Source organism: Mastigoproctus giganteus, chromosome 10 (genome assembly GCF_048544385.1).
Source record: "Mastigoproctus giganteus isolate SK-2022 chromosome 10, ASM4854438v1, whole genome shotgun sequence".
Classification (NCBI taxonomy): Eukaryota; Metazoa; Arthropoda; class Arachnida; order Uropygi; family Thelyphonidae; genus Mastigoproctus; species Mastigoproctus giganteus.
Window position 1 is genome coordinate 105383789 of NC_143584.1, and position 27851 is coordinate 105411639.

At 36.5% G+C, this 27851-nt stretch overlaps 1 protein-coding gene across 5 annotated transcripts in view; it reads right to left on the minus strand.

Moving 5' to 3' along the window:
• The window catches only part of LOC150079201 (uncharacterized), a 369083-nt gene extending 343521 nt beyond the window's left edge, over nucleotides 1-25562 (minus strand). For 3 of the 5 annotated variants that reach the window (XM_090384113.1, XM_090384114.1, XM_090384109.1), the window contains exon 1: nucleotides 25343-25562. In XM_090384113.1, coding sequence (XP_090240239.1) covers nucleotides 25343-25349 — 7 coding nt within the window. In that variant the 5' untranslated portion in view covers nucleotides 25350-25562. Of the gene's footprint in view, nucleotides 1-23942; nucleotides 24087-25034; nucleotides 25275-25342 lie in introns of those variants that run through there. The other 2 variants (XM_090384111.1, XM_090384110.1) reach the window with 2 other exon arrangements.
• Between the last annotated feature and the right edge of the window lie 2289 nt (nucleotides 25563-27851).

Below are 27851 nucleotides of genomic sequence, written 5' to 3' on the forward strand. Positions count from 1 at the left end.
TAAGAGGGGAAAAAAAAAATGGACTATAAGAAAAACAATGAATAGCAAACATATAATTTAATCAAACATATAATGTACATTATATGTCTGATTAAAGTTTTTTAAAATGAATAAAACACTTTAGGATTGCATATGTTTACTGTATGAGATTTGAAATTGGCTGTTCATTAAATTACCAAAATTTGCTTATACCTTTCATCAGATAAATGAAGAAAGATAATTTTGGTATTTTTGGAATCAGCAAATTAATTTCCTTAAGCTTTGATTTGATTTGATTTCAGTTTGTATGGTGCAAGGGTGACTAAGGCCATGATGCAACAAGTCCAAAATTTCTTTTTTTTTTTGTGTAATCGAAGCAAGAAACCATTTATTATGAATAATAATAACTGAGTCAAAAAACATATTTTGTACAATAATTAAACACAAAACAAAGATAATGTATTTTCCACAGAAGATGTCTCTGCCAAAAGTCAGCTGGTGCACTAATTTCAACTACACATCTGAGAAATGTATTGTTTACAGGATACTGAAAGTGAAACTAATACATTGAAACATAATGCAAAAACAGTAAATAACTGACATATACAGGTTCTTTGCAGTTGCAATTCCTAGTAAAGAATAATTTTTCACTTCCAGAACATCTCAAATCAAAGAATAATTATATTTAGGAAGGTGTGGGGAAAATTCAGATTTTTAGTCATTAATTAGCAACTAATGTAAAACAGATATTTTCAAAGGGCATCTGTCAGGTCCTTCCGAGAGATTTCCAAAGAACCACTTAATGCCCGTATTTAACACAAATAGACACAACTAAGTTCAACTAAGAAGCAACCAAAACAGAAAGGGGGGGAGGGTCTATAATTAACAAAATCAAATAACAGAATAATTTAAGGCTAAAGCCTCAAGGTTACGTAGGGAGTTAACTAGCGTACAAGTTGGTGCAATTGCATAATTTCTGTAAGTAGTCAACTACTTAAATAGTTATGAATTGGCATCATTAAGAATATCTCATATTGTGAATACAACTTCACGAGTTGCCATTATATTGCACTACCTCGAATATGTAAGGCGAACAATAGTCTTCACCATAGGAGAAGACTATTGTTACTTATTATCAGCGGATACCATCACCCATACGGCAACATTTCGGAGCTTACTGGCTCCTCATCAGTGGGTGGGCAAGTACCCTGGTGTTGTAATGATGACAATCCAGTTGCGAAGTATAACCCCACAATATGAGAGATGCCTGATGGTGTGGAGTAATTTATATTACAGAATAATTTAGGGCTAAAGTCTTAGGTTATGTAGGGAGTTAACTATAAATTATTCTGTAATCTAAATTACAGAATTTAGATTACAGAATAACAGTGTTACTTATTCGAGGTAGTGCAATATCATTGCAACTTGTTGTGTAGGTATTCACAATATGAGATATACTTAATGATGCCAATTCATAACTACTTAAGTAGTTGGCTATGTACAGAAATGATGCAATTGCACTAACTTGTATGCACAATCAAATAATTCACAAAATCAATAAACTGAACAAATTATTAAAACTACTGTAACAGCAGAAGTATCACACAAGTACAAAGTTGATGATCTACAAATGAACAAGTTCATATGGTTAAAAAAAAAAAAAAAAAAAGAGAATGACAAAAATCAATAAAAAAAGAAATTCAGATAAGGACCCAACTTGGAGAATGCCATAAATAATCTGCACATTCAGAGAATATATTGTCATCCATAAAAACTAGGAATCCATTAACAAGTTCTTAATAAATCCTAATAAAGAGTTCTAAATTCAATAAGATTATAACAATGAAAATAAAGCTGCAACTCCCACTAACTTAGGGTGACCAGATTTATAAAACAAAAAAAGGGACACTCACGGTGAGTTAACATGATTCGACTGTCATACTAGTTAAAATGATCCTCTTGTACTCGTTTTATGCCAACTGGTCATAGTTTGATTAAAATTAATATAAGTTACTACTTACATATAAGTTACTACTTTTATCTTGTGATAGAAATATGACTTGAGACCATCAAACATTATTCTTTTCACTGCAGGTAGCAAGGAAAGCCATCGCGTCTTCACACTTCCTAAAAGTTGTTTGTATTCCACTTCAACAAAATTGCAGAAGGATTTCAGTGCCTCAGGCCCATTCTCTTTTACTTTGTTAATAATTGATTCCGCAGCAATTAGCAATGAATCAGCACTTGTTTGCAACGTGTCATGCACGATATGTGCAGCACAGCCTACTCCCAAGATGCTTAACTTATGAAAGACATTATTCTTGCCTTATTTCACAATGCCTACAAAGCTGGCGTTGCAGATGTCACCACAAAATGCTATCTTGTTGGTTAACTTATATTTCTCCAACATGGACAGAATGTAATCCACTAATATCTCAGACGTTTCTCCTATGAGAATTTGGAATTCCAACAATTTCATTGTATTCCTTTTGTGGGTATAAAATACCTCATCAAAACTGGGACCAACTTCAGGCTTCAGTGATTTGATGAATCTACCATAACAGATACATATTTTGCCTAAGGTAAGTCACTCATCACTTCATGAAATACAAATAGAGCCAGTACATTCACAACTATACAGCCACTCTCCGACTTACGTAAGGGTTGTGTTCCGCGGAACTCTACGTAAGTCGGAATTTCCATAAATGCTTATACAACACTCACAAATTTGATTGAAGCAAAAAAAGAAATATTCGACGAATATGCAAGTAGAATTATTTATTCAATTTTTTTTATCTCATGCACAGGAAAAATTACAAAAATTACAGAGAGGAGACAGGCATAACGTCAGCAAGTAACCTTTCGAGCATAGTTGCCAGAATTAACTCTCCAGCTGATAAGCATGCCACTGTGGAAGTTGAGGGCTGTGGAGATTTAGAAGGGGTGTTTTCCAACACATCGCAAAATTTCTCTGCAGCTGCAGAATTAGCACTGACGACTTCGCCGCATACTGTAATGTTTTGGAAACTAGCGCGATGCTTGAACCTAGTAAACCAGACGTTGCTTGCCACGAACTTGGCTTGGGGTTCGCCGTACTTATCCTTAATATCTTTATAAATACTTCTTGCTTTGGACTCAAGGGCATTGCTTCTGAATCTCATTTTCCATCCATATTATTAATAGCTATTCCATCTTCGATATAGCACCTGAACACTGTTTTGTGATCACTGTTGATCTTAAATGCATTGATCCTTTAACATGCTCTTTTATACGTGCACTGTCCCTTAAAATGGCATTCACTGTTGAAGCAGCAAGACCTAATTCTGTGCAACAGATGACAAACTTTGTCCTGCTTCATACTTTTTAATTAATCATCATCATTTCTAAATCAATTTTGTTTTGTTTCCTAGCACTGCCAGCACTTGCATTTTCCGTTGGTCTCTTTCCCTTCACCATTGTAATAAGTAAATAGGAATGAAGAGAAGATTCTGAAAATTTATTTGTTTTTTATATGATTGAAGATTTCAGTGAAGGGGAACTCATTTCACCATAATACTGTAACATAAAAACCCACAGAATACCAGTTATCAGTATTATCGCAAATGCAATAAGATCGAGTTTACTATCCATTTATAATATATTGTGCTAACAGAAAAGCCCAATAAACCGGAAAGTGCAAATTGTTTTTATTGTTTTATGGTAGTGACTTCCAGAAATGTGTTTTATAAAAATATCACAAATGCATTCAAAATTGATTCTCATAATGGAACATATGACAACGATGAAAGTGTAGTGTAATTTCCATTATAAAAATGACCTTTTGGAGAGACAAATAGCTTAGTTATATAGCAAAAATTCCAACTTCCAAGGTCTTGTAACGAATTACCAAAAAAAAAAAAAAAAAAACAATGTATTATTGGGTTCACATTACGATATTTTCGGGATACCTCCATTTATTCCTATGGGATGCAAAATACGTTTCCACGATTTTTTTTTAAGTTTGCACTGGCCGGCAAAAACTTACGTAAAGTCAAATTTTCATAAGTCGATTATCATGTAACCTGGGGAGTGGCTGTACTTTCACATTTTGTTCTTGCACATGTGAAACTTTTCGAGAATAAGTTTCATGTGATGGTAGATGTGCACTCCACTTATCTAAACGAAGGGTTATGATTGATGATAGATATCTGATAGATAGATGATGATGGTTATGATTGATATCTAAACGAAGGGTTATGATTGATGATAGCTAGCAATACACGAAATGAGTGGTCCTTTAAGTATCTCAGATCACAATGTCTCATCTCCAATGGAGCCTTTATCTCATGGCTATTCCCAACCTTGTATTGTCTGGCATTACAAGAATTCAAAATGGGATGACTGCGAGATTTCTTTTATTCTTTTCCTTGGTCAGGTTACTGTTTCAAAACATTTTTGAAACAAGTGGAGGAAAGAACTGAACCCCCAAGGTTCAGTTCTTTCCCCCACTCTTTTCCTCCTGTATATTAATGACCTTCTTCCATTGACTGGAAATCCTATCCATAGTTTTGCCGACGATAGCACATTGCATTCCACTTTCCATTTTGAAAAACCTTGCCCTGCTCAATCAGCTTCAACTTCTTGAATATCTGCTACCAATTACTTAAATGCCTATCTTTTGTGGATTTTGTGGATTTATTGGATGATTGTTTTCTGCATCAGCATGTTCGGGAGGCAACTAGAGGGAGTAATACTCTTGATTTGATTATCAGTAGAGATTCTTCATGCATTAAGAATCTGCAGGTAAATGAACCACTAGGTGGCAGTGATCACAGTGTGCTGAAGTGGGATTTACTCAAAGAGGTAACTACCATTAGGGGTAAAGGGAAGGGTTATTGCTTTCGTAAAGGCGACTACGATGGACTGAGACAGTATTTAAATTCTATACAGTGGGACCAACTGATGATGTTACCAACAGCAAATTCCAAATGGGAAGCATTCAAAGAACTTATCTTGGTAGCTACTAGGCTTTACATACCAACTAAGAAATATTGTTCAAGGTTTAGGCCTAAGTGGATGTCAGATGAACTGATGAGACATATGGCAGAGAAGAAAAATGCATGGGATACATACAAATTAACACGTGACACAGAAGCCTATGATAGATACAAGTTGATCTGTAACCAAGTTACAAAGGAGGTTAGGCAGGCGAAGGCGGATTACGAGATATCTTTGGCAAGGGATGCAAAGAAAAACAGCAAAGAGTTCTTTACTTATGTAAACTCTAGAAGGAAGGGGATGAATCAGATTGGTCCACTTGATATCGATGGGTCAACTGTTGATGATCCTGCTCAGGTAGGTAACAAACTAAATGAATATTTTGCATCGACATTCACACATGAGGACATTCACACATTATTCAGCGAAGGGAATACCAGAGGTGTATTCAACTCTGGCAGTAAGCTAGAGAATCTTGTAAAACTGAGAGTAAAGTGGAGGAGAAATTGTTGAAGATAAATACAAGAAAGGCACCTGGGGTGGATGGGATCTATCCAGTTATATTAAAGGAGGCAGCAAAGGAAGTAAGCAAACCCTTAGCCATAATTATGAGAGCTTCCTTAGACTCAGGGGAAGTACCCATGGACTAGAGATGTGCAAATGTGACCCCAATTCACAAAGGAGGATCAAAGGGCGACACAAGTAATTATAGACCTGTTAGTTTAACTTCTGTTCCCGGAAAATTAATGGAGGCACTGGTTAAAGAAGCACTGCAGGATCATCTAGACAAGACTTCAGTTATAGCTCAGACACAGCATGGTTTTGTTAAGGGGAAGTCTTGCCTGACCAATTTGATTGGATACTATGATGCAGTCACAAAAGAACTGGATGGAGAGAATAACTTTGATATTATATACTTGGATCTTAGAAAGGCTTTTGATACTGTTGCACATGGAAGACTGCTGCACAAATTGGAGCAGTGTGGCATTGGAGGCAAATTGCTGCTATGGATAAAGGGGTGGTTGAGGGGGAGAAGACAGAGAGTGGTAATCAATGGACACTGCTCATTGTGGACTAATGTTATTAGTGGAGTCCCTCAGGGTTCAGTATTGGGTCCATTATTGTTTTCTGTATTTATAAATGATATTGATGGTGGTATATCAAACTTAATGTCCAAGTTTGCAGACGATACGAAGGTTGGCAAGGTTGTCAAGAACTTTTTTTTTTTTTTTTTTTTTTTTTGGTAGTTGTTGGCGCATCGGCTTCTGTGGCCATAATGCACCTCCGAAGGTTTTTGCAGTACTTCGATCCAAGCCCGGGGCGGGATTCGAACCCGCGGCGACCTTTGGGTTGCTAGGCAGGTGCTTTACCCACCTAGCTAGCCCGGTCGGCGTTGTCAAGAACACTACTGACACTATGCTACTGCAACAGGATCTGGAAAGGATGAGCAGATGGGCTGAGAGGTGGCAAATGAAGTTTAACATTGACAAATGTAAAGTATTACATATGGGAAACAGCAACCCCAGAGCAACGTATCAACTCTGTGGTACTACACTGACAGTGGTATAGAATGAAAGGGACCTGGGGGTGGTTGTGCAGGCAGATATGAAGTTTTCTGAGCAGTGCAGACGGGCTGCAAGAGTAGCTTATGGTGTATTGTCGATGATATATAGGAATTTTTCTAGCAGGGATAAGGAGATGATTATTCCCTTGTATAAGGCAATGGTCAGGCCACACCTAGAATACTGTATACAGGTCTGGAGGCCTCATTTCAAGAAGGATGTAGAGATGGTGGAAAGAGTACAGAGAAGGGCAACAAGATTAGTGAATGGAACAAAGGGGCTCTCTTACGAAGAAAGGCTTAAGTTTTGCAAATTACAGTGTCTGGAGACTAGGCACCAGCGAGGTGATCTGATAGAGGTGTATAAAGCCTTGAATGGTTTGAGCATGCTCAATGCTGATGGGATTCTTCCTCTTGCTCAGAATAATCACCTGAGAGGGCATAAATTCAAATTGAGGAAGGACAGATGTAGGATAGACGTGAGGAAATTTGCCTTTAGCCAGCGGGTGGTTGGTTGGTGGAACAGACTTCCATCCCTTGTCGTGGAAGCTGATAGCCCAAATAAGTTTAAGGCTCAGCTGGACAGGTATTTCGAATGAACAGAGGGGTGAAGTGGAAGTGGTTATTTTTTTATTTATTTATTTATTTTTTTTTTTTTTGGCTGATGCTGCATAAGCTTGCTTTCTTGCATCAAATGCCTCTACTAATGCTAATCTCCAGGTAATTCTCCAGTGGGGCAAAGACAACTTAGTTGATTTCAATACTTCTAAAACTCAGTCTTGTCTTATATCTTGCAAAAAGGATTCTTCTGCTCCTATGCTTATCTTTGGTGACACTCCGATTTCTAGGCAAAATGATATATCTCTTTTACAAATATTGCTTCCGGTGCATCTAAAAAACTTGGTTTTCTCTTTCGCTCTCAGCGTTACTTTTCTTCAAACAGTTGTTCACTCTGTACAAATTGCAAATCCGCCCTACCATGGAATATTGTTCCCACATCTGGGGCGGTGCCCCCAAAACCTCTTCAGGCTTTTAGATTCCATTCAGAAGAGGGCAGTTAGGTTAATTAATGACTCATCTCTAGCAGAGTCTCTCCAGTCTCATAGACGTACTGTTTCTGCTGCATGCCTTTTCTACAGATACTTGCATGGGCGCTGTTCTTCTGAATTGGCTTCTGTAATTCCTGCTCTCTCTTTCAAAACAGTCCAAACATGTGCCGCCACCAGCCAACATCCATTTACTGTCCAACTTCAAACTCACAGAACCAACTTTTCATCTTCCTCGTTTATTCATTCAACTGCCGTTTTCTGGAACAACCTTCCTTCATACATATTTCCTGAAAATTACAGTCTACAGAAGTTCAAGTCTAATGTCAAGAAATATCTTCTTTCATCTTCTCAACCTCCAACCCAAGCACAGTACTAAGTACTACAAGTTCTAATAACTCTCGTGTTTGGGGTTTTCATAAAAAAAAAAATCCTTCTTGTGCAACGAGACATTTCCGTTCATCATTTGCCATGAAAGAAGTTAGTTTATGGCTTGCACTTTTTGCTGCAAATGCTTCTTTTTTATTAGTGTGCTGTGTAATATCTGAATGACCACCATGTTCAACAGAAAATTAGGCTGTACAAACAGTGCATAAAACTTTACTGTTAACATTATGACTTTCAGTTAGGAAAGGGAATTCTTGTTTCAATGGTGAAACTACACTTTTGCTTGGGCATCTCACAACCTATTGTCAACAAACTGAATTTATAATTAATTACTAGCCCCTTCAAGTAATGTTACATCGCCACATCAATACTTTTAAGAACACAAGAGAAAATACTAGTATTCATTTTCATGTGTCTATTGCATCAGCCATGCTACAAACAAAAGTCGACTGTCGTGTGCATTATAATGCCAATTGTGGAAACTATGTGAAAGCCATCTGGATCAAATCTTACTGGATTATAGTGCCCATCTACTGGAAATAGGGTAAGCCTCTTTACTAATTTGGAAAAAATTGCATAGTTAGGTTAGAGTTTACAAAACAGAGGAAAAATAAGAGAAATGGGAAGCGTTTTTTAAAAAAAATGGGACATTCGTCATCCAGTTTCCATTTTCTCGGGACAATGGGATGAATGGTTGAAAAAGGGGGTCAATCCCATTAAAAACGGGAGGTCTGGTCACCCTACACTAACTGGAACAGACTAGTTTAGTCGAGAAAAAAAATGTATGTAAACTACATTTACTGTTCCATGCATTATGAATTTCAGAGGTGTCCTTGGGCAAGACAATATACAGCAATACCCCACAGCACAGCTTCAAACAGCATGGGTTTCACTATAACATGGTTTTTAATTAAGTTTAAGTTGAAAATTTACTGTACATATTAAAACTCATTCAACAGCCTAGATACATACTATTACATATATGCTGCACTGTCATAGCCTAGGTACGCATACATATATGCTGCGGCACCAACTGTATTTTCTCATATGCACATGTGCCAATAGCTCCCCTCAGGCAGTCAATGGCAACGTACAACAGTGTTCGGTATTCTTAATTCCATCCTGAGGAGATGATGTGATAGCTTTTCAAACTTTTCATTTCACAATTTATTTTTTACCCTTTTAAATATGAAACGATGAGTCAAAAAAAAAAAAAAAAAAAAGGAAAAGTAATGAAAGCGGTAGAGCTACTAAATATAATGGCTTACATTAAGGAAAAAAACTTGATATTATCAAGTGCCACGAAGATGGTGTATTATATGCTAAAATTGTGCAAGAAAATGGAATGAATGAAGCACCAGTGCGAACGATTATTCGAAAGAAGGATCAGTATAAAGAGCAGAGAATTTCTACAGCATCTTACATGACGAAAGTGATAACTAAGCAAATAAGTTTGCTATTGATTATTATGGATAGAAGATCATGATCAAAAGAGAACTTCTTTTGAGTCAAAAAGTCATTATTATTATTATTATTATTATTAGACATGGTGCAAGGAAGTCTGAGGCTTATGCTGCACCAGCCAAAAAAAGGAAAAAAAAAAAAAAAAAAATTCTGAATTACCCTGAGAGAGAGAGAGAGAACTAGAAGGGAATCAGCATGTTATAAAGGCCATGAGCCTTTATAACACACTGAAGGAAAAAGAAGAAAATGAGGAGAAGGAGACTAAAGAAATATTTACAGCCAATTGTGGTTGGTTTTTCCGCTTTAAAAACCATGTTGGCTTCACAATGTTCATATCTCAGATGAATGTGCAAGTGCAAACAAAGATGCTGCATGATTTCCCAGTGAACTGAAAGACATCACTGAAGAAGGTGGCTACAAAGACAAACAAATTTTCAATGTCAATGAAACTGGACTGTTCTGGAAAAAAATGCACTCGTGAACTTTTTTTTAGCTGAAAATGAAAAGGCCCAACCTGGATATAAAGCATCAAAAGGTCATTTAACACTTTTGTTGGGTGGAAACTCATCTGGAGATTTTAAATTGAAGCCTCTACTCATGTTCAGAGCAGAAAACCCAAGAGCTCTAAAGGGTTGCATAAAAAGTACATTTCCCGTAATTTGGCGATCCAATAAGAAAGCATCGATTACAAGAGAATTGTTTACAGAATGGTTCACAAATTATTTTTGTTCAACGGCTGAAAGTTTCTGCAAAGATGAAGGGATGGAGTTCAAAAATTTTGTTGCTTTTAGACAATGCACCAGGCCATCCATCTGAAATTTCTGATCTCAATGAAAATATAAAAATATGCTTCCTTCCACCTAACACAACGTCTCTCTTACAACTCATGGATCAAGGCGTAATGCTACATTCAAGGCATATTATCAATCACTTGAGGCAAACTTTTTTTCTCAAGTGATTGAAGCATCAACAGGAGTGGGATCATCATCCTTACAAACATTTTGGAAAAATTATAACATCAGGAATGTGATCAAAAATATATCTGCATCTTGGCTAGAAATCACTGCCAACAACATGCGTTCTGTTTGGCAGCATATTCTGCCCCATATGGCACATGATTTCACTGGTTTTGAATCGCAAGTTCAGACAACTGCTGAAGACATTGTGAAGATCGGAAAAGAATTCGGATTTGAAACTTTGGACACTGCCAATGTATGTGACTGCACTGACTTGCATGCAAATGACTTAGACGAAGCAACTCTCCTTGAAATTGATTGACAAACTGCATGGCGCCTCCGTAACCAAGTGGGAATCAGCAGCAGTGCATAGCACACGCTTCTTGATTAGACCGGGGTTCGAACCCGTCACCACCAAATACGGAGGATGTGGAAAGGTCAGGGAATGACCACCGCATATTCCAGGAGCAATATGGCCTTAGTTGCTAATGCTCCTAAAAACCAAATAACAACAACAAACTGCATACGAAGAAGAGGAAAACAATTCTGAAGTGGATAACACTGAAGTGGCACCAAAAGAATTTTCAACAGAAGAATTGGAGAAAGTTTTGGGGGGGGGAGCTCACATGACCTGCAAGACAATTATGAATGGAAATCCAAATGTTGAATGTAGCATCAAGATACGTCATTTTAAAATATGGGATTAATGCTACAAAGACTTGTACGCCGATAAAAACAAGAGACAATTTCACCAGACTTCATTATTGAAATACCTTTATAAACAATAAAGCTTTAGCGAAGGTAAAGAAAGCCAACACGAGAACCACAGGAAACTTCGGGAAAAAGTGCCAGGCAAACTTGTTTCCCACTACCGCAGTTTCTCCCTGCATTCTCGGTAAACAGATGATGTGTGTTATCGATAGTGGCAGTAGAAGTCGATAACGATGTATCGATTACTTTTTCTCATTATTAAAAGCAGATCATTGGAGTTCATGAGTGTAATTGCCTTCGCGGCTGAAATTTACTACGAAATGGTTTTTCAAAATGGAAAGTAGAATGCAATGTGCTATCGTCGGCAAAACTATGGATAGGATTTCCAGTCAATGGAAGAAGGTCATTAATATACAGGAGGAAAAGAGTGGGGGAAAGAACTGAACCCCCACTTGTTTTGAAACAAGTGGGGGTTCAGTTCTTTCCCCCACTTGTTTCAAAAAAGTTTTGAAACAGTAATCTGACCAAGGAAAAGAAATCTCGTAAATCATCCCATTTTGCATTCTTGCAATGCCAAACAATACAAGGTTGGGAATAGCCATGAGATAAAGGCTCCATTGGAGAAGAGACAATCACCAAGTTTTGATCTGAGGTACCTAAAGGACCACTCACTTCGTGTATTGCTAGCTTTCCACAGTATCAATCATAACTCTTCGTTTAGATCAGTGGATTGCACATCTACCATCATATGAAACTTATTCTCGAAATGTTTCACATGTGCAAGAACAAAATGTGAAAGTACAGCCACTCCCCAGGTTACATAATACTCGACTTATGAAAATTTGACTTTACGTAAGTTTTTGCCAGCCAGTGCAAACTTAAAAAAATCGTGGAAACGAATTTTGCATCCCATAGGAATAAATGGAGGTATCGTGAAAATATCGTAATGTGAACCCAATAATAGTGTTTTTTTTTTTTTTTTTTTTGGTAATTCGTTACAAGACCTTGGAAGTTGGAATTTTTGCTATATAACTAAGCTATTTGTCTCTCCAAAAGGTCATTTTTATAATGGAAATTACACTACACTTTCATTGTTGTCATATATTCCATTATAAGAATCAATTTTGAATGCATTTGTGATATTTTTATAAAACACATTTCTGGAAGTCACACCCATAAAATAATAAAAACAATTTGCACTTTCCAGTTTATTGGGCTTTTCTGTTAGCGCAATATATTATAAATGGATAGTAAACTCGATCTTATTGCATTTGCGATAATACTGATAACTGGAATTCTGTGGGTTTTTATGTTACAGTATTATGGTGAAATGAGTTCCCCTTCACTGAAATCTTCAATCATTTAAAAAACAAATTTTCAGAATCTTCTCTTCATTCCTATTTACTTATTACAATGGTGAAGCGAAAGAGACCAACGGAAAATGCAAGTGCTGGCAGTGCTAGGAAACGAAACAAAACTGATTTAGAAATGAAGATGATTAATTAAAAAGTATGAAGCAGGACAAAGTTTGTCATCCGTTGCACAAAATTAGGTCTTGCTGCTTCAACAGTGAATGCCATTTTAAGGGACAGTGCATGTATAAAAGAACATGTTAATGGATCAATGCATTTAAGATCAACAGTAATCACAAAACAGTGTTCAGGTGCTACTGGTTATAATCTTGATTCCAGTAAGGTGAAGGTTAGGCAAGATATCGAAGAAGTTGATGAATTTTATTACTTAGGGTCAAGAATAAATAAAAATAGTGACTGCTCAAATGATGTAAAGAGATGACAGGGAATTGCTAAAACGTTGGTCGCTGATCTGATAAAATTATGGAGAGATCATGATCTGCCCCTAAAGACGAAACTGAGAATCATTGATTCGTTAATTTTTCCAGTTGCCACTTATGGATGTGAAGGATGGAATCTGAAAAGAGTTGACAGGAAGAAAATTGAGGCATATGAAATGTGGTGTTACAGGAGAATACTGTGTATTTCTTACTTGGATCGAAGAACAAATCAGTGGGTATTGAATAAAATTGGCAGGCCTAAAATTCTTCTTTATAGCATCAACAAAAGAAAACAAGTTTTTTGGTCATATAGTAAGAAGGGAAAACTTTCTGTTGAAGAATATAATGGAAGGAAAAACCGAGGGGAAGAGGTGCAGAGGAAGACCTGCAACTAGGTGAAAGGATGGGATCAGTGAATTTCTGGGTATGACACTTTGCGATGCTGCTCGTATAGCACATGACCGATGCAGCTGGAGGAATTTGTTGATGGCCACAACAGCTCCTCACAGAGCTATGTGACTGGAAGAAGAAGAAGATGGATGAGTAAAACATGTTTTTTTTTTTTTGGCTGATGCTATATAAACTTGAATTCTTACATCACTTTCTACTACATATGTATTTCTTTTAAGGAGGATGAATTTGAGAAGTTTTCCCCACTATCAGTGTTCTATTAGGAATATAATTCGTAACTTACTAACACCTAAGAACCAAAGGTGTATTAAAGACTGTAACCTGAAGTGAGACTGGCATTAAGAGTAAAAATTGGTGTTTGTCTGGAAGTTACCTCACAAGTCCCTAAGGTGTTTCTCATAAGAAAAGTGATTATTGAAGAGTACTGCAAGAAAAGCAAGAAAATTTGTTAAACTCCAGCCCTACAAAGCTATTATAGTGCAATCCTTGCAGCAATAGATTTAAAAGACAGGGTCAATTTTTACAAATGGTTCCATCAGGCTGTTTACGACAAACAAGATGACCCAGAAAAGACATTCTTGTAGGATAAGGCAAGGTTTTTATTTGACAGACAAGTAAACAGTCGAAATACCAAATACTCGAACTTAGAAAACTGACATCTTGTCAAATTAATTCCTCTGTAAAAAGTAGGTGCTTCATGAGCTTTGAGTATAACAATAATTATACTGGAAAACAAAAAAAAATTCTGATCTTCCCCCTACAAAATGTGGTACATCTCATGGATTTCGGTAAGACAAATACACATTTTAAGTAAGATATTGCCTTGCACTCATAAATTTAGAGAGAAATACAGTTTGCACTTACTGAAACCTGCAATGAAATTTAACAATTATTACAATAAAAACACAGTCAATTTTCTACTGTTTGTTTTGTCCTTTGTAATGATGGAGCCTCCCTGATCAATGTCCAACAATCACTGTCAACACTGGGGTTCCAGCTGACCTAGTAACATTACTCCATGTAGCAATATCTTGATAAACACATTCATTGTGTGCCACACTAATATGTTGATGGTTATCTGGGGGGGAAAAAGTCTAATTTGGAATAGCAGAAGTGTATTTTAGAGATCTATTCACACATACACACACTTCTTTAAAGGATTTCCAATTCCTCATACTGGTTGCAATATTTATACAGTATATAAGAAGCCACTTTTTTTTATGGAAAGCAAAAACACCAAAAGGTATTAAAACCTATAATACTTATTACTATGGGTGGCTTGAAGGTTGGGAAGAAGAAAGAAAATACTTGTTGATATCGGACTTGAATATTTGTAAATTGTAATTTTCAGGAAATACACGTGAAGGAAGCTTGTTCCAGAAAATGGATGTTGAAGAGATAACAAAGAAAAGTTGGTTCTATCAGTTTGAAGCTGGACAGAAAGTGCATGCTGATTGGTTGTGGCATGTGTTCAGCTGATTTGGAACAGAGGGGGAATTATAGAAGAAAACTGAGAACAGTACCCATGCAAGTATCTATAGAAAAGGCATGCAACAGAAACAGAACATCTATGAGACAGGGAGTGGAGAGACTTTGTAAGAAATGGGTCATTAATTAACCTAACTGCCCTCTTTTGAGTGGAGTCTAGAAAATATGAAAGAGGTTATGGGAACACCGAACCAGATGTGGGAACAATATAAAATGGTAGGACAGATTTGATATTTGTACAGAGTGAGTAGAAGTTTAGAAAAAAAGTAATGCCAAGAGTGAAAGAGAAAACCCAATTTTTTAGATGCAGAGAAAACAATATTTGTGAGGTCTTTATACCAAGAAAGATTAGAAGTCAGGCGCCTCCATAGCCAGGTGGGAAGGAGCTGCAGTGCGTAGCACACGCTTCTTGATTAAAACCGGGGTTCGAGCCCGTCACCACCAAATACGGAGGATGCGGAAAGGTCAGGGAATGACCACCGCATAACCCGGAGCAATATGGCCTTAGTTGCTAATGCTCCTTAAAAAACCAAACAACAAACAAACACATTAGAAGTCAGGGTAATTCCTAATAGAGATATGTGATCTAGTCGAGAAATCTGAGTATCATCAAAGATAAACAAAGGGGCAGAAGAATCCTTTTTACGAGATATAGGCAAGACTGAATTTTAGAAGGACTGAAATTAAATAAGTTATCTTTGCCCCACTGTAGAATTAGCTATAGATCAGCACTGAAAGAATTAGCAGTGGGCAGTGGAGAAAATTAACATGTTTATGCAGGGGAAAGTACCTCAAACTGGAAGGTGGAATGCAATATGCTATCATCAGCAAAACTATGGATTGGATTTCCAGCCAATGGATACTGCAATGTTTCAATGGTTTGTTCAAAAACATAGACAAGGAATTCCATTTTCGGGACTATAATAATCGAAAAAGCCATTGAAATCAATAAAAAACTAGGTGGAGATCCTTCATTCAAGGATAGCACCAGATGGTTGGTTTGTTATTTGGTTTTTAGGAGCATTAGCAACTAAGACCATACTGCTCCGGGAATATGTGGTGGTCATTCCCTGACCTTTCCGCATCCTCTGTATTTGGTGGTCACAGGCTCGAACCCCGGTCTAATCAAGAAGCGTGTGTTACGCACTGCTGCTCCTGCCCACCTGGCTAGGGAGGAGCCCCAGATGGTTGGACAAATTTAAGTTTCGCCATGGTATTCGACAGTTGTCAATACAGGGTGAGAAGCAAAGTGCAGCTAACGCAGCAATTTCTGTTTATTGTGAAAAACTACTGAAGGAAATAGCTGATCGAAGTTTGGTTAAAGACCAAATATACAACTGCGATGACACTGGCTTCAATGACTGAACATATGGCACCAGGATAAAAGATCACATCACATCGTATAATGGTATGTGCTAATGCCAGAAGTAGTCATAAATTGCATTTGGTTGTTATAGGAAAACCAAAAAAGGCCTAGATCATTTAAAAATATTAATTTAAATGCCTTGCCAGTTAAATATTTCTCACAAAACAATGAGTGGATGAGCCAAGATATATTTCATGATTGGTTTCATAAAATATTTGCAGTATGTGTAAGATCACATTTGGCATCAAAAGGTTTACCACAATATGCAATGCTACTGATGAACAATGCACCTACTCATTCCATACACATATGTGATTTAAAAAGCGATGATGGAAAAATATCATGCCACTTTCTGCCAGCAAACACGACATCTCTCACTCAACTGATGGACCAAGGAATGATTGTGGGTACGAAACATCATCATCGTAAAATGTTCATTCAAAAACTTGTTTCACAGAACATAAATTAGATTTGACAGAGTTCTGGAAAAGCTACACTACCAAAGATGCAATTTTCAATATCACTAATGCTTGGAATGATGTTCCAGTTCAAACAATATAAATAAGCTGGAATAAGTTGTGGCCAGAATATTATCAACTAATACAGAAACCACTCCAAAAGAAACTGAAATTTTGTAGTTATGTTTGCGGTTCCTGGTTTTAAAAATATTTCAATGGAGGAAGTAAATGATTGGCTGGATATGGACAAAACAGACGTCGGATGCGAAATTTTAGACAACGATGAAATTGTGCAAAGAGTGATGACAATTTCAGATGATTCTGAAACTGAAGAAGAAGCAAAAGCTGCTGCTAATGGAACAACAAACATAATTAGCCACTGTGAAGTTGAAACTATGGTGTCAAAAATGTGCATTGATTGTTTCCAGGTATGAAAAGAAGAAAATGTTACGCAAGTGTTACTTTTGTGTAAAATTCATAACATTGCCTCCCAAAAGGCTCGAGGAGTAATGAAACAAAAGAAATTGACCGACTTTTTCAGAAAATAAATTTAATTATGTAATATTGTTTTCTTTTAAATTTCTTTAATGACATTAGAACAAAGTTGTATGTATGTATGTAACAGCGTTTACATTTCCAATGTACAGGTAGTTTGTAGTGCTCATGTGTTGTAATGGACATCGCAGACCTTCTGGGATACATGTAGGTATATACATGTATGTATATATTGTGGATAACCCGTAACCATCTCAGCTGATGAAGGCAGCTTTTGCTGCAGAAAACTATTGTATAGTAATGACTGAGAGTAAAGTGAAGGATAAATTGTTGAAGACAAACATAAGGCATCTGAGGTGGATGGAATCTATCCAGTTTTATTAAAGGAGGCAGCAAAGGAAGTAAGCAAACCCTTAGCCATAATTATGACAGCTTCCTTGGACTCAGGGGAAGTACCCATGGACTGGAAATGTGCAAATGTGACCCCAATACACAAAGGAGGTTCAAAGGGAGACACAGGTAATTACAGACCTGTTAGTTTAACTTCTATTCCAAGGAAATTAATGGAGGCACTGATTAAAGAAGCATTCCATGATCATCTAGACAAGACTTCAGTTATAGCTCGGACACAGCATGGGTTTGTTAAGGGGAAGTCTTGTCTGACTAATTTGATTGGATACTGTGATGTAAAGAATAATTTTGATATCATATATTTGAATCTTGGAAAGGCTTTTGATACTGTGGCACATGGAAGACTGCTGCACAAATTGCAGCCATGTGGCATTGGAGGCAAATTACTGCTATGGATACAGGGATGGTTGAGTAGGAGAAGGCAGAGAGTAGTAATCAATGGACACTGCTCTTCGTGGACTAATGTTATTAGTGGAGTCCCACAGGGTTCAGTGTTGGGTCCATTGTTGTTTTCTGTACTCATTAATGATATTGATGATGGTATATCAGGCTTAATGTCCAAGTTTGCAATACGAAGGTCGGCAGGGTTGTTAATGACACTAATGACAGTATGCTGTTGCAACAGGATCTAGAAAAGTTGAGAAGATGGGCTGAGAGGTGGCAACTGAAGTTTAACATTGAAAAATATAAAGTACTGCATATGGGAAGCAGTAACCCCAGAGTAACGTATCAACTGTGTGGTACTACACTGACAGAGGTAGAGAGTGAAAAGGACCTGAAGGTAATTGTGCAGGCAGTTATGAAGTTTTCTGAGCAGTGCAGATGGTCTGCAAGAGTAGCTCATGGTGTCTTGTCAATGATATACAGGAATTTTTCTAGCAGGGATAAGGAGGTGATTATCCCCTTGTATAAGGCAATGGTCAGGCCACATCTTGAGTACTGTATACAGGTCTGGAGGCCTCATTTTAAGAAGGATGTAGAGCTGTTGGAACGAGTACAGAGAAGGGCAACAAGATTAGTGAATGGAACAAAGGGTTGCTCTTACAAAGAAAGGCTTTAAATTTTGCAAATTATAGTGTCTGGAGACTAGGCACCTGCGAGGTAATCTGATTGAGGTGTATAAAGCCTTGAATGGTTTGAGCATGCTCAATGCTGATGGGATTCTTCCTCTTGCTCAGAATAATCACCTGAGAGGGCATAAATTCAGATTGAGGAAAGACAGATTAGACAGATGTGTGGAAGTTTGCCATTAGCCAGCGGGTGGTTGATTGCTGGAACAAACTTCCATCTGTCGTAGAAGTTGATAGCTTAAACAGATTCGAGGCAGAACTAGACAAACATTTGGAGCAGTGAAATGAGAAGGGGGTGTGTGTTTTTTTTTTTTTTTTTTTTGTTTTTGCTGATGCTATATAAGCTTGCATCATGTGCCCTTGCTAAATTCAAAATCATAGTGGTTTTAAGTGATTTCAACCTTTAAATTTAAAAATTTTTTTAAAAATTTTTAATCAGTGATTTTATATTATCGTAATATACACTTTTATTTTGGTTTTTGCTTTAATTATAGTATAATGCAGTTTTGAAGATTTTATTTTATATGTAAATAAAGTTATATATGCAGTTTTGAGTTAGTGATTAGTTAAAATTACATTAAATTTTAACTAATTAAATTTTACATTAAATTACATTTTAGATTACATTAAAAATGAATTATCGAATTTCCGACTCTGGAGGCCTCTTTAATGAAAATGAAAATTGTTTACTTTTAAATTTTTTATGATTGTACTAGACCAATGTAAGTAAAAATATTAAAAATAGGTATGTATGTAGATATCTGTACTATGATTTTTTGATGACCCAGTAAAAAATAAATAATTAAAGTTTAATTAAATTTCATTAGGTTATGTATTATGTAATAAAATAAACAAGTTAGATGACCCGGTCTATTGTATGTATAATATTTTTAATGTACATATTCCATTATCTGTCTATTCGATTATCATACCCTGGCAGATAATTTAAGAATAGACAGATAATTCCATTATCTGTCTATTCGGTCCCATACCCTGGCAGATAATTTAAGTTTTAATGTATATGAATACAAGTAAGAAAAAAAAAAAAAATGAATGAGATCAGACCCTTGTGCACTGGATGAGGGAAAGCCTTAGACAACCCAAATGTTGCGGATGAAATGAACATCTACTTTGCATCTGTCTTTACTGAAGAAAGATCCTTCATGAGAAGAGGCTGTGCAAGTGAGGATGAGTCACATGAAATTCGTGATTTCGAAATTACAGATGACTGTTTATTATAAAGCATAAAGGCAAGTAGGGCTCCTGGTGGCATATACATAGTAATTTTGAGGGAAGCCAGCAGGGAGTGTATTGAACCAATGAAGTTAATTATGAGGGCATCTTTGGAATCTGGAGAGATTCCTTTGGATTAGAGAAATGCCAAGGTATCACCAATACATAAAGGCAGTTCTAAGAGAAAAGTCGGTAACACCAGACCAGTTAGTGTGACTTCAGTGGTAGGGAAATCTTAGAAGCAATGACTAAGAGTGCAATCTGGGGACATTTAGATAGATATGGCTTAAATAATATAAAACATGATTATGTTAAGGGAAAATCATGTTTAACTAACTTAGTAAGCTATTTTGACAGTTACTCATGAGCTGAATGTAGGGAACAATTTCAACATTATTTATTTGGATTTTAGCAAAGTGACTCAGTCCCTCACAGGAGGTTATTCTATAAGCTGGAACATTAGCAGTGGCAAATGGTGCAAGAAAGCAAGCTTATAGAGCATCCGCCAAAAAAAAAAAAAAAAAAAAAACACCCCCACCATTTCAACTATTTGTTCCCTCCAATAGCTTCTCTAGTTCTTTCTTAAATTTATTTAAACTATCAACTTCCACAACAACAGATGGAAGGTTGCTCTAACATTCAACCAGCCATTGGCTAAGGGCAAACTTCCACACATCTATTCTGCGAGGCGTCCTTCCTCAATTAGAATGTGTCCCCTCATGTGTGGTCTGGGCAAGAGGAAGAATCCCATCAAGCTCAATTCAAAGTCTTAAACAGCTCAATCAGATCACCTCACAGGTGCCTAGTCTCCAGATGCAGCAATTTGCAGAACTGACACCTTTCTTGGTAAGCATAATCCTTTGTTCTGCTCACCAATCTCATTGCCCTTCTCTGTACTCGTTCCAGCAACTCCATTTCCTTCCTAAAATGAAGCCTCCAGACCTGTATGCAGTACACTCAAGGCATGACGTGACCATTGCCTTATACAAAGGGATAATCACCTCCTTATAGCTACTAGCAAAATTCCTGTATATCATTGACAAAACCCCCAATGACCTTCTATGGTAGCCTGTCTACACTACTCAGTTGGAATTGTGTTGAGAAAGCCTTCATTCTGCAGTGGATCAACAATGGCTGAAGATGATGATGATCATAACATATATATATATATATATATATTTTTTTTTTTTTTTTTTTTTTTTTTTCATGAGTGAGACCTGAGAACAGATGTATATATGCTTTTCCATTGTCATTTAATATATGATTCAAATAATGAGTCTGTTTTTGAAATCTTCCAGTAAGTGCCACCAACTAAGAGCACAATAGATGGTAAGATAAAAACAGCTTTTAAACTCAGAGAAGACGATCATAACTATCAGCCACTTGTCCAATTATGCTTAGAATAGCCAAAATCCTCTAGAATTCTGATCAAAAGTAAAATGAAAGTCAATCAAATGAGGCATGAATAGATGCAGAATTCAGTATTAAATCAGAAAAAAAAAAAAGTAACAATGAGTACATATTTTTATGATTTGTCTATAATTTTTTGTAAATTTTTATTTTAAATTCTTATTTGTTTTTTGTCAATAATTTCTCTCTAATACTGAGCAACCAGTCACATTCTGAAAAACTAATACTGAATAGTGTTTATGTACAAATTTATCCTGTGATCCTTTCAGAAACTCACTGTTTGTTTGTTTGTTTGTTTGTTATTTGGTTTTTAGGAGCATTAGCAACCAAGGCCATATTGCTCCGCAGAAACTCACTCTGAAATGGATTAAATAACTGAGATTACCAAGGAAAGAGGCTTCATTTTTTTTTTTTTTAGTGAAATTAGCTCAAAGAAAGATCTTTGGGCTAATTGACATCTGACAGGAGTGTGCATTTAATTCTCTGCAAAAATCATAAAAAAAAAATTCAGGGATTACTGTCATAAATGTTTGTCCATATTTAGGAAGCCAGAAATAACTTCAGATACTTAATCATTATTTTTCAAAGGCACTCTGAAAAGGTCAACCATTGATAAAGATGTGCTGCAATACATCCAAATCAATGTTCACTGCTGCCTCTGCTTGTGGTGTTATGCAAAGTACCCACTCTAAACACTTATTGTAGTCTTGTCCCTCCCTGTGCTCCACCCTCACAATCCTTTTATGTTTGTAATAAAAGCAATATTTTGAGGGTACTATCAGTCCTTTTGTCTGTTACACCTTCAGCTTGCTGTATAATAAAACACCTGCAATCATTCTGAAATGTAACAATTATGAATGCTGCAGATGGGCAGACCACAGATTAACTTTGTATGCTAGGTACTGACCTATTGTATAAAGCATTCCTATTGTTGGTCAAGCCTCTGTGTAGACATACTGGTCTGCAGGAAACTTTGGCCAAAAACAGGATGTCACATTATAAAAATTTCACATGCTATACCTTGGAAATTATGCTCTTAATCCGAAAATGACTGAGAGTATTTTTGTCTTACTTTTCTCGTTCATGATTTACTGTATGCCCTATGTCCAGTTGACTCAACCCAAGAATCACACTCTTAGTGTTGGAAGGATAATTTTCTTTTTTTAATGAAAACCCCAGGCACAAAAGGTATTAGAACCTATAGTATTTAATACCGTGCATGGGTCGAAGGTTGACATTAGACTTGAAAAAATGCATTTAAAAGGTTTTGAACTATTTCTTATGACTTTCATGACAATTTCATGTTGGGATTATAAATGAAAACATCTTTTCTGTCATTTTTAACATGTGTAATAGGTTGCCAATGCCTGACCTTTATTTATATCTTTATCCCTTTTCTTGTTAGAGATCTAATGTGTAACAGCATCTAAAACCATATTTCACTGGAAGATGTACTAATGCAGAACCATTTTTATATATCTAAATATATGGACAAGCGTATATATGTTTCTCGGCCCAATTTGGCCATAGAAACCCTTGTGCCAAAAAAAATGACAACAACAACATATATGTTTCTTTAATTTAAACTTGGTTCAAAAGTTTAATTTTAACTAATATTGGAATGAAATACTTGTTTTAAAATCAATTAATTCCACCAAAATTATCTTGGGAGTGAATTAACTAGGGTCTCTATAAGAGTCAACATTGCTCTCTGCAGTGTCTCAATAACACAGAACAACAAAGAGATGCATCTCTCTCTCTCTCTCTCTCTCTCTCTTGCTGACATGATGCTTCAAAATTTATGCAGCACCATTTTCCAAAAGCCAATCATGGGAAAAAGCAAACTTCATTGTTTTTATGTGGTATTAAATTTAACCCCAGGGCTCATATCTGGTGAGTACGGGCTTGGCACACCCAGGGTCCTGAGCTTAATGTCATCATTTTTCTCTTTCTTGGTGATTCCCTTCTACTTCTGACTCTCTCTCTCAGGGTAACTCGGAAATTTTTTGTGGCTGGTGCAGCATAAGCCTCAGGCTTCCTTGCACTATATGACTAGTAATAATAATAAATTTTATATAGAATCTACCCATGCTATAACATACATTTATAAGTATATGTATATTAATAAATTTATCTTTTTTGTCACATTTACAAATTTATCTTGCATTTTTCAGATTATCTGAGAAAATTTCTTTCTCAACCATTAACCAGAGTTAAACAAAAACAGTTAAACCATATAAACTAGGCCAGAGGTTGCCAAAGCGTGGGTTCACCCCCCCCACATTTATAGATATGGAACCTCTGGCCTAGTTTAAATGAAAAAAAGTGCCCTCCAATATCCAATAGGGTGAACCAAGGGGGGGGGGTGAACTTTTTGGAGGGCACTTGTTTTCATTAAACACCTTTTTAATGAAACATGGGCAAACCAACCCACTAATCCAGGTACGAAACGTTTTTAATAATTTTTGTTATTTAATTTGCAGTTAATTTCTATTTTACTTCTTTGAAAAAGAACGTATATTGAAGTATATATTAATTTATAAATGTAGTATATTCATAGATAAATTTTAAGTGTTTATTTGCACTTGTTTTGGAACTTTAGCATGGGGGTGCATGAAATTTTTAAGGTGGCTCAAAGTATAAAAGTTTGGGAACCTCTGAACTAAGTAAAAGGATAATATACCAAACTGATTTTTTTTTTTTTTAAAGAAATGAAAAACAAATTACCCATCAAGGTGTTTTATTCACTTCTGACTTCAATATAAATCCTTGTATGTGCTCAAAATCTGCTGTAACTAAAAATGTCAATCAGTCCGCAAGTATAATATCCACTTGAACCAAATCTCTTAGATACCTATGGAACTATGTACTTCTTGCAGGTTCTGGCACCAGCTAATATTTCTGTAGTTAAAATAAATAGTTCACTGCAAAAATTTTGATAAAATACCCACTGCAGGTCATTTTTAAAATCAGCTTTTGTTAAGCTGCTTGCAGTCACAAGAAAACAATTCAACAGACTACAAATTTTTTGGTGAAATTATGGAAGTTGAATTACCTTGGAGAATATTAAGGATTACTCTTCAGTGAAGATAATGATTTTGAGTGTAAAAAAATTATAATTAAAAAGAATGGGAAAAAATATATAAGAAAATTGTAGTCAAAATGACCCCTAATAAATATTTTATCCAATTTGCTAAATAAAGCTATAAAAAGGGCTATTTGAATATACTTCCAAAGCACAAGATCTGCTGCTCTTCTGGAAGTAGAATTATTATTATTATTATACACAGTTAAACATTGCAATTCTCAAGGAACTACAGGTTTATTGCTGGAATGAAGAATCTAGTGTGCAGGGAATGAAGAATCTAGTGTGCACTGAAGAATCTAGTGGGCACTTGCCTCAGGTGCAAACTGATAGGGAATTAATGGTGAAAAGACATACATTTCTTAAAAAGGTGCCTCAGATGCTGTAATACCCCATCTCAGATGAGTACAGATCTGGGATGGGGTATTTCTCTGAAATTTCAAGTTTCATTACAACTACTAGCAGCAATATAATATGAAAAGGCAGAAGTATAGATTCAAACAATGCAATATGAATTGTATACATCGGACCAACTCAAATTACTGGTGAAAGTATGCACTGGGAATCTCTGTTACCTAGTTATTCACTTTAATGGGGCCACTTAATTAAATTCAATCCATAATTTTCTTTTGCCAGCGTATTCAACGCAATAAATATTGCCATCTCATTCTTTATCCTGCTACTTTTAGTAAAATGTTATCTAATATTATTTGATGAGTGTAAAGGTTACTTACTTCAGGATCCGGATAAGCATAATATCTATGTTAAATATTAATAAATAAGAGTAAAATTTGTCATGCACGCATTCAACGATGAAATCGAAGTTGAGATTCCCACATTACGAAATATGCTAAAGCAACTGATCACAGATTATTGCAAATTATTGGTACTGAATAGTTATAACATAACACCATGTAAGTGAGAGCCTATGGCACTTATTTAAATGTGGCAACCTCGACCCAAATGATAAATTAAAGCAGAAGTTCACACACCTGTGCGTAAACAAGATATGGAACAAAAATGTGATCTGATAAAACTTTACCTCTCATTCCAAAACGAACAAAAACACCTGACTCAATATTGAATATAAATAAATAAATATATATATATATATATATACATATATATATATGTAGATATAAAGGATGTATGTGTGCGTATATATATGTATGTATATATATACTGTATATATATATTCTATGTATGTATATATATATATATATTGTACTAGATTTGCCTATGACTAATTCCTTGCTGGCCTAACCGCCACCGCCCTCTGCAGCGTATCTTGAACACATCAAGTGTATGCCCTATCTATTTTTTTCAAAAAGAAATACTGTACGTGTACTGTATTTCGTTTACCTAACGTCGGAGCGGGTCGGATAACGGTGAAAATAGTTCGACCGCACTATCGCACAGCACAGCCCAGAGATCCCATGCACTATAAAACACAAAACAACATTGCATTTGTTTTTTAATTCTGAAAATTTGCTATTAAACCTTTTGAATTAAATGGTCCTATACAGAGCATACTCAGGAGGAGGAGGAGGAGGATAAGGAACATTTATGTGATGGTATGTATAACTCTCCTTCGAGTGCATTTTGTTTAAGTGCATATATATATATATATATATATATATATATATATATATATATATATATATATATATATATATATATATATATATATATATATATATATATATATATATATATATATTTAAATAAAAAAAAAAACACTTTAGAATAGAATAGAATAGAATCTTTAATTGCAGCAATGATAGACATACAATTAGTCCCGTCACGGCATGGTGGTGCCAGGGGTTAAAAAAACATATTTACAAAAGAGATACACATGAGAAAAAAAGATAAATCAGATTATTAACAAAGCACAGTTTTACATTTTCAGTTCGACGAGGATACCCTTCCTGTATTTTTTATTATTGACCACTTCTTGGAGGTCCCCGTCGATGGCTTGCAGTGAGGGCAGCATTTGCTTTGGCAGGAATCTGTCAGTTAGTACTAGCCGGTTACGGTTTGCTAGCAGCTGTGCTGAAGACCTGAGATAAGGGGGAGGAATGCGCCAAGAGCAGTGATCCCAGAAGTTCGGCTCTGTAATTTTACCGGTGGCCATCTTGATGGTGAACAGCAGCCTTCTTTCTGTGATGTAGGACCGGAGCCTGCGTAGTTGAAGAGTTTCTGCTAACTGCGTTGATCTGAGAGCTGGGGGAAGGTGGAGTTTGCTGTTGGCCCATTTTAGAAGCCGGAATTGGGCAGAGAATATTCTTTTGATGTTGGATTCGGCGGCCGAGGCCCATATCTCTGAAGCATACAGTATTGTCGGGTAAAGGATTGATACGATGTATCTTTTTACCAGTTGTGGGTCGGTGGTGTGGAGCAGCTGTTGTTTGGCGACCCAGCGTAGTGAATTCAGCCTCGACTGTATGAGGTTTATGTGATCGTTGAAAGATAGTTTGGAGTCGAAAACGAGCCCCAGATCTATGTGTGTTTGAACACTTGGAACTGAGGAGCCGTTAAGCACAGGCTCCAACGTTGTTGGGCTGCCCTTTAGAGAGTAAGTTATTTGTGCTGATTTTAGGGGGTTGATTTGGAGGTTGAAGGTATTGAGGTAGTCAGCCATGTCCTGCAGTTTGCTAGTGATTTCGGCTGCCGAGTTGGATGGCGATATTCTAGTAAGGAGCTTGACATCGTCAGCATATGTGATCCAATTGCACTTATTGGTCACAAATGGCACCATGATTGCTGAGAAGAGAATGCCAGACAGGACCCCCCCTTGAGGTACACCGGCAGTTATGTGGCGCGTGAAGGTCTTTGTTCCGATCTTTAGAACAAGGGTCCTCTTCGATAGGAGAGATTCTAGGAACCAGAGAACATCGCCGCGAAAATTGAAGTAGTTTTCTAAGAGACGTAGGAGATTAGGTATATAGATGGCATCAAATGCGGAATGGATGTCAAGATATATAACTGACAATTCCTGTCTTTGTTCGAAGGCATCTAAGATGTGCAGAGTGGTTGTTACAAGGTTAGTTATAGTTGACCTTCCTGATATCCCATAGTGTATTTGCTGAGGATCACGGAGAATTTGATGGGTGACAGACGGTAGCAATGCTTTCTCCAGAATTTTTAGCAATACAGAGGCGCAAGCGATGGGCCTATGTTGGCTTGGGAGCGTCGATTGTTGGTGCTTAGGAAGGGGCCAGACAGAGTACCTGTTCCACTGGGGTGGAAAGAAATGAACTTCGAGGCATCTGTTGTATAGGTTGAGGAGTGAGTCGATGATGAAGACACTTAAACATTTGATTATGAACTGGGGGATGCCATCGTCACCGGTGGTTGTTGTGAGAGGGAGAGTATTAATGGCCTGCATCAGTTGTTGCTTGGAAATTCGGATCGTAGCGAGACTATCAGTGAGATGAGAGCGGTTGAGGAGTGGCCGATTAGGTAGAGCTGGAGGTTGATTAGAAAATCTGGCGACGTATTCATAAGTCTGTAAATTGCAAGTTTTCGCTGATTGGTTTGCTATTTTGCTG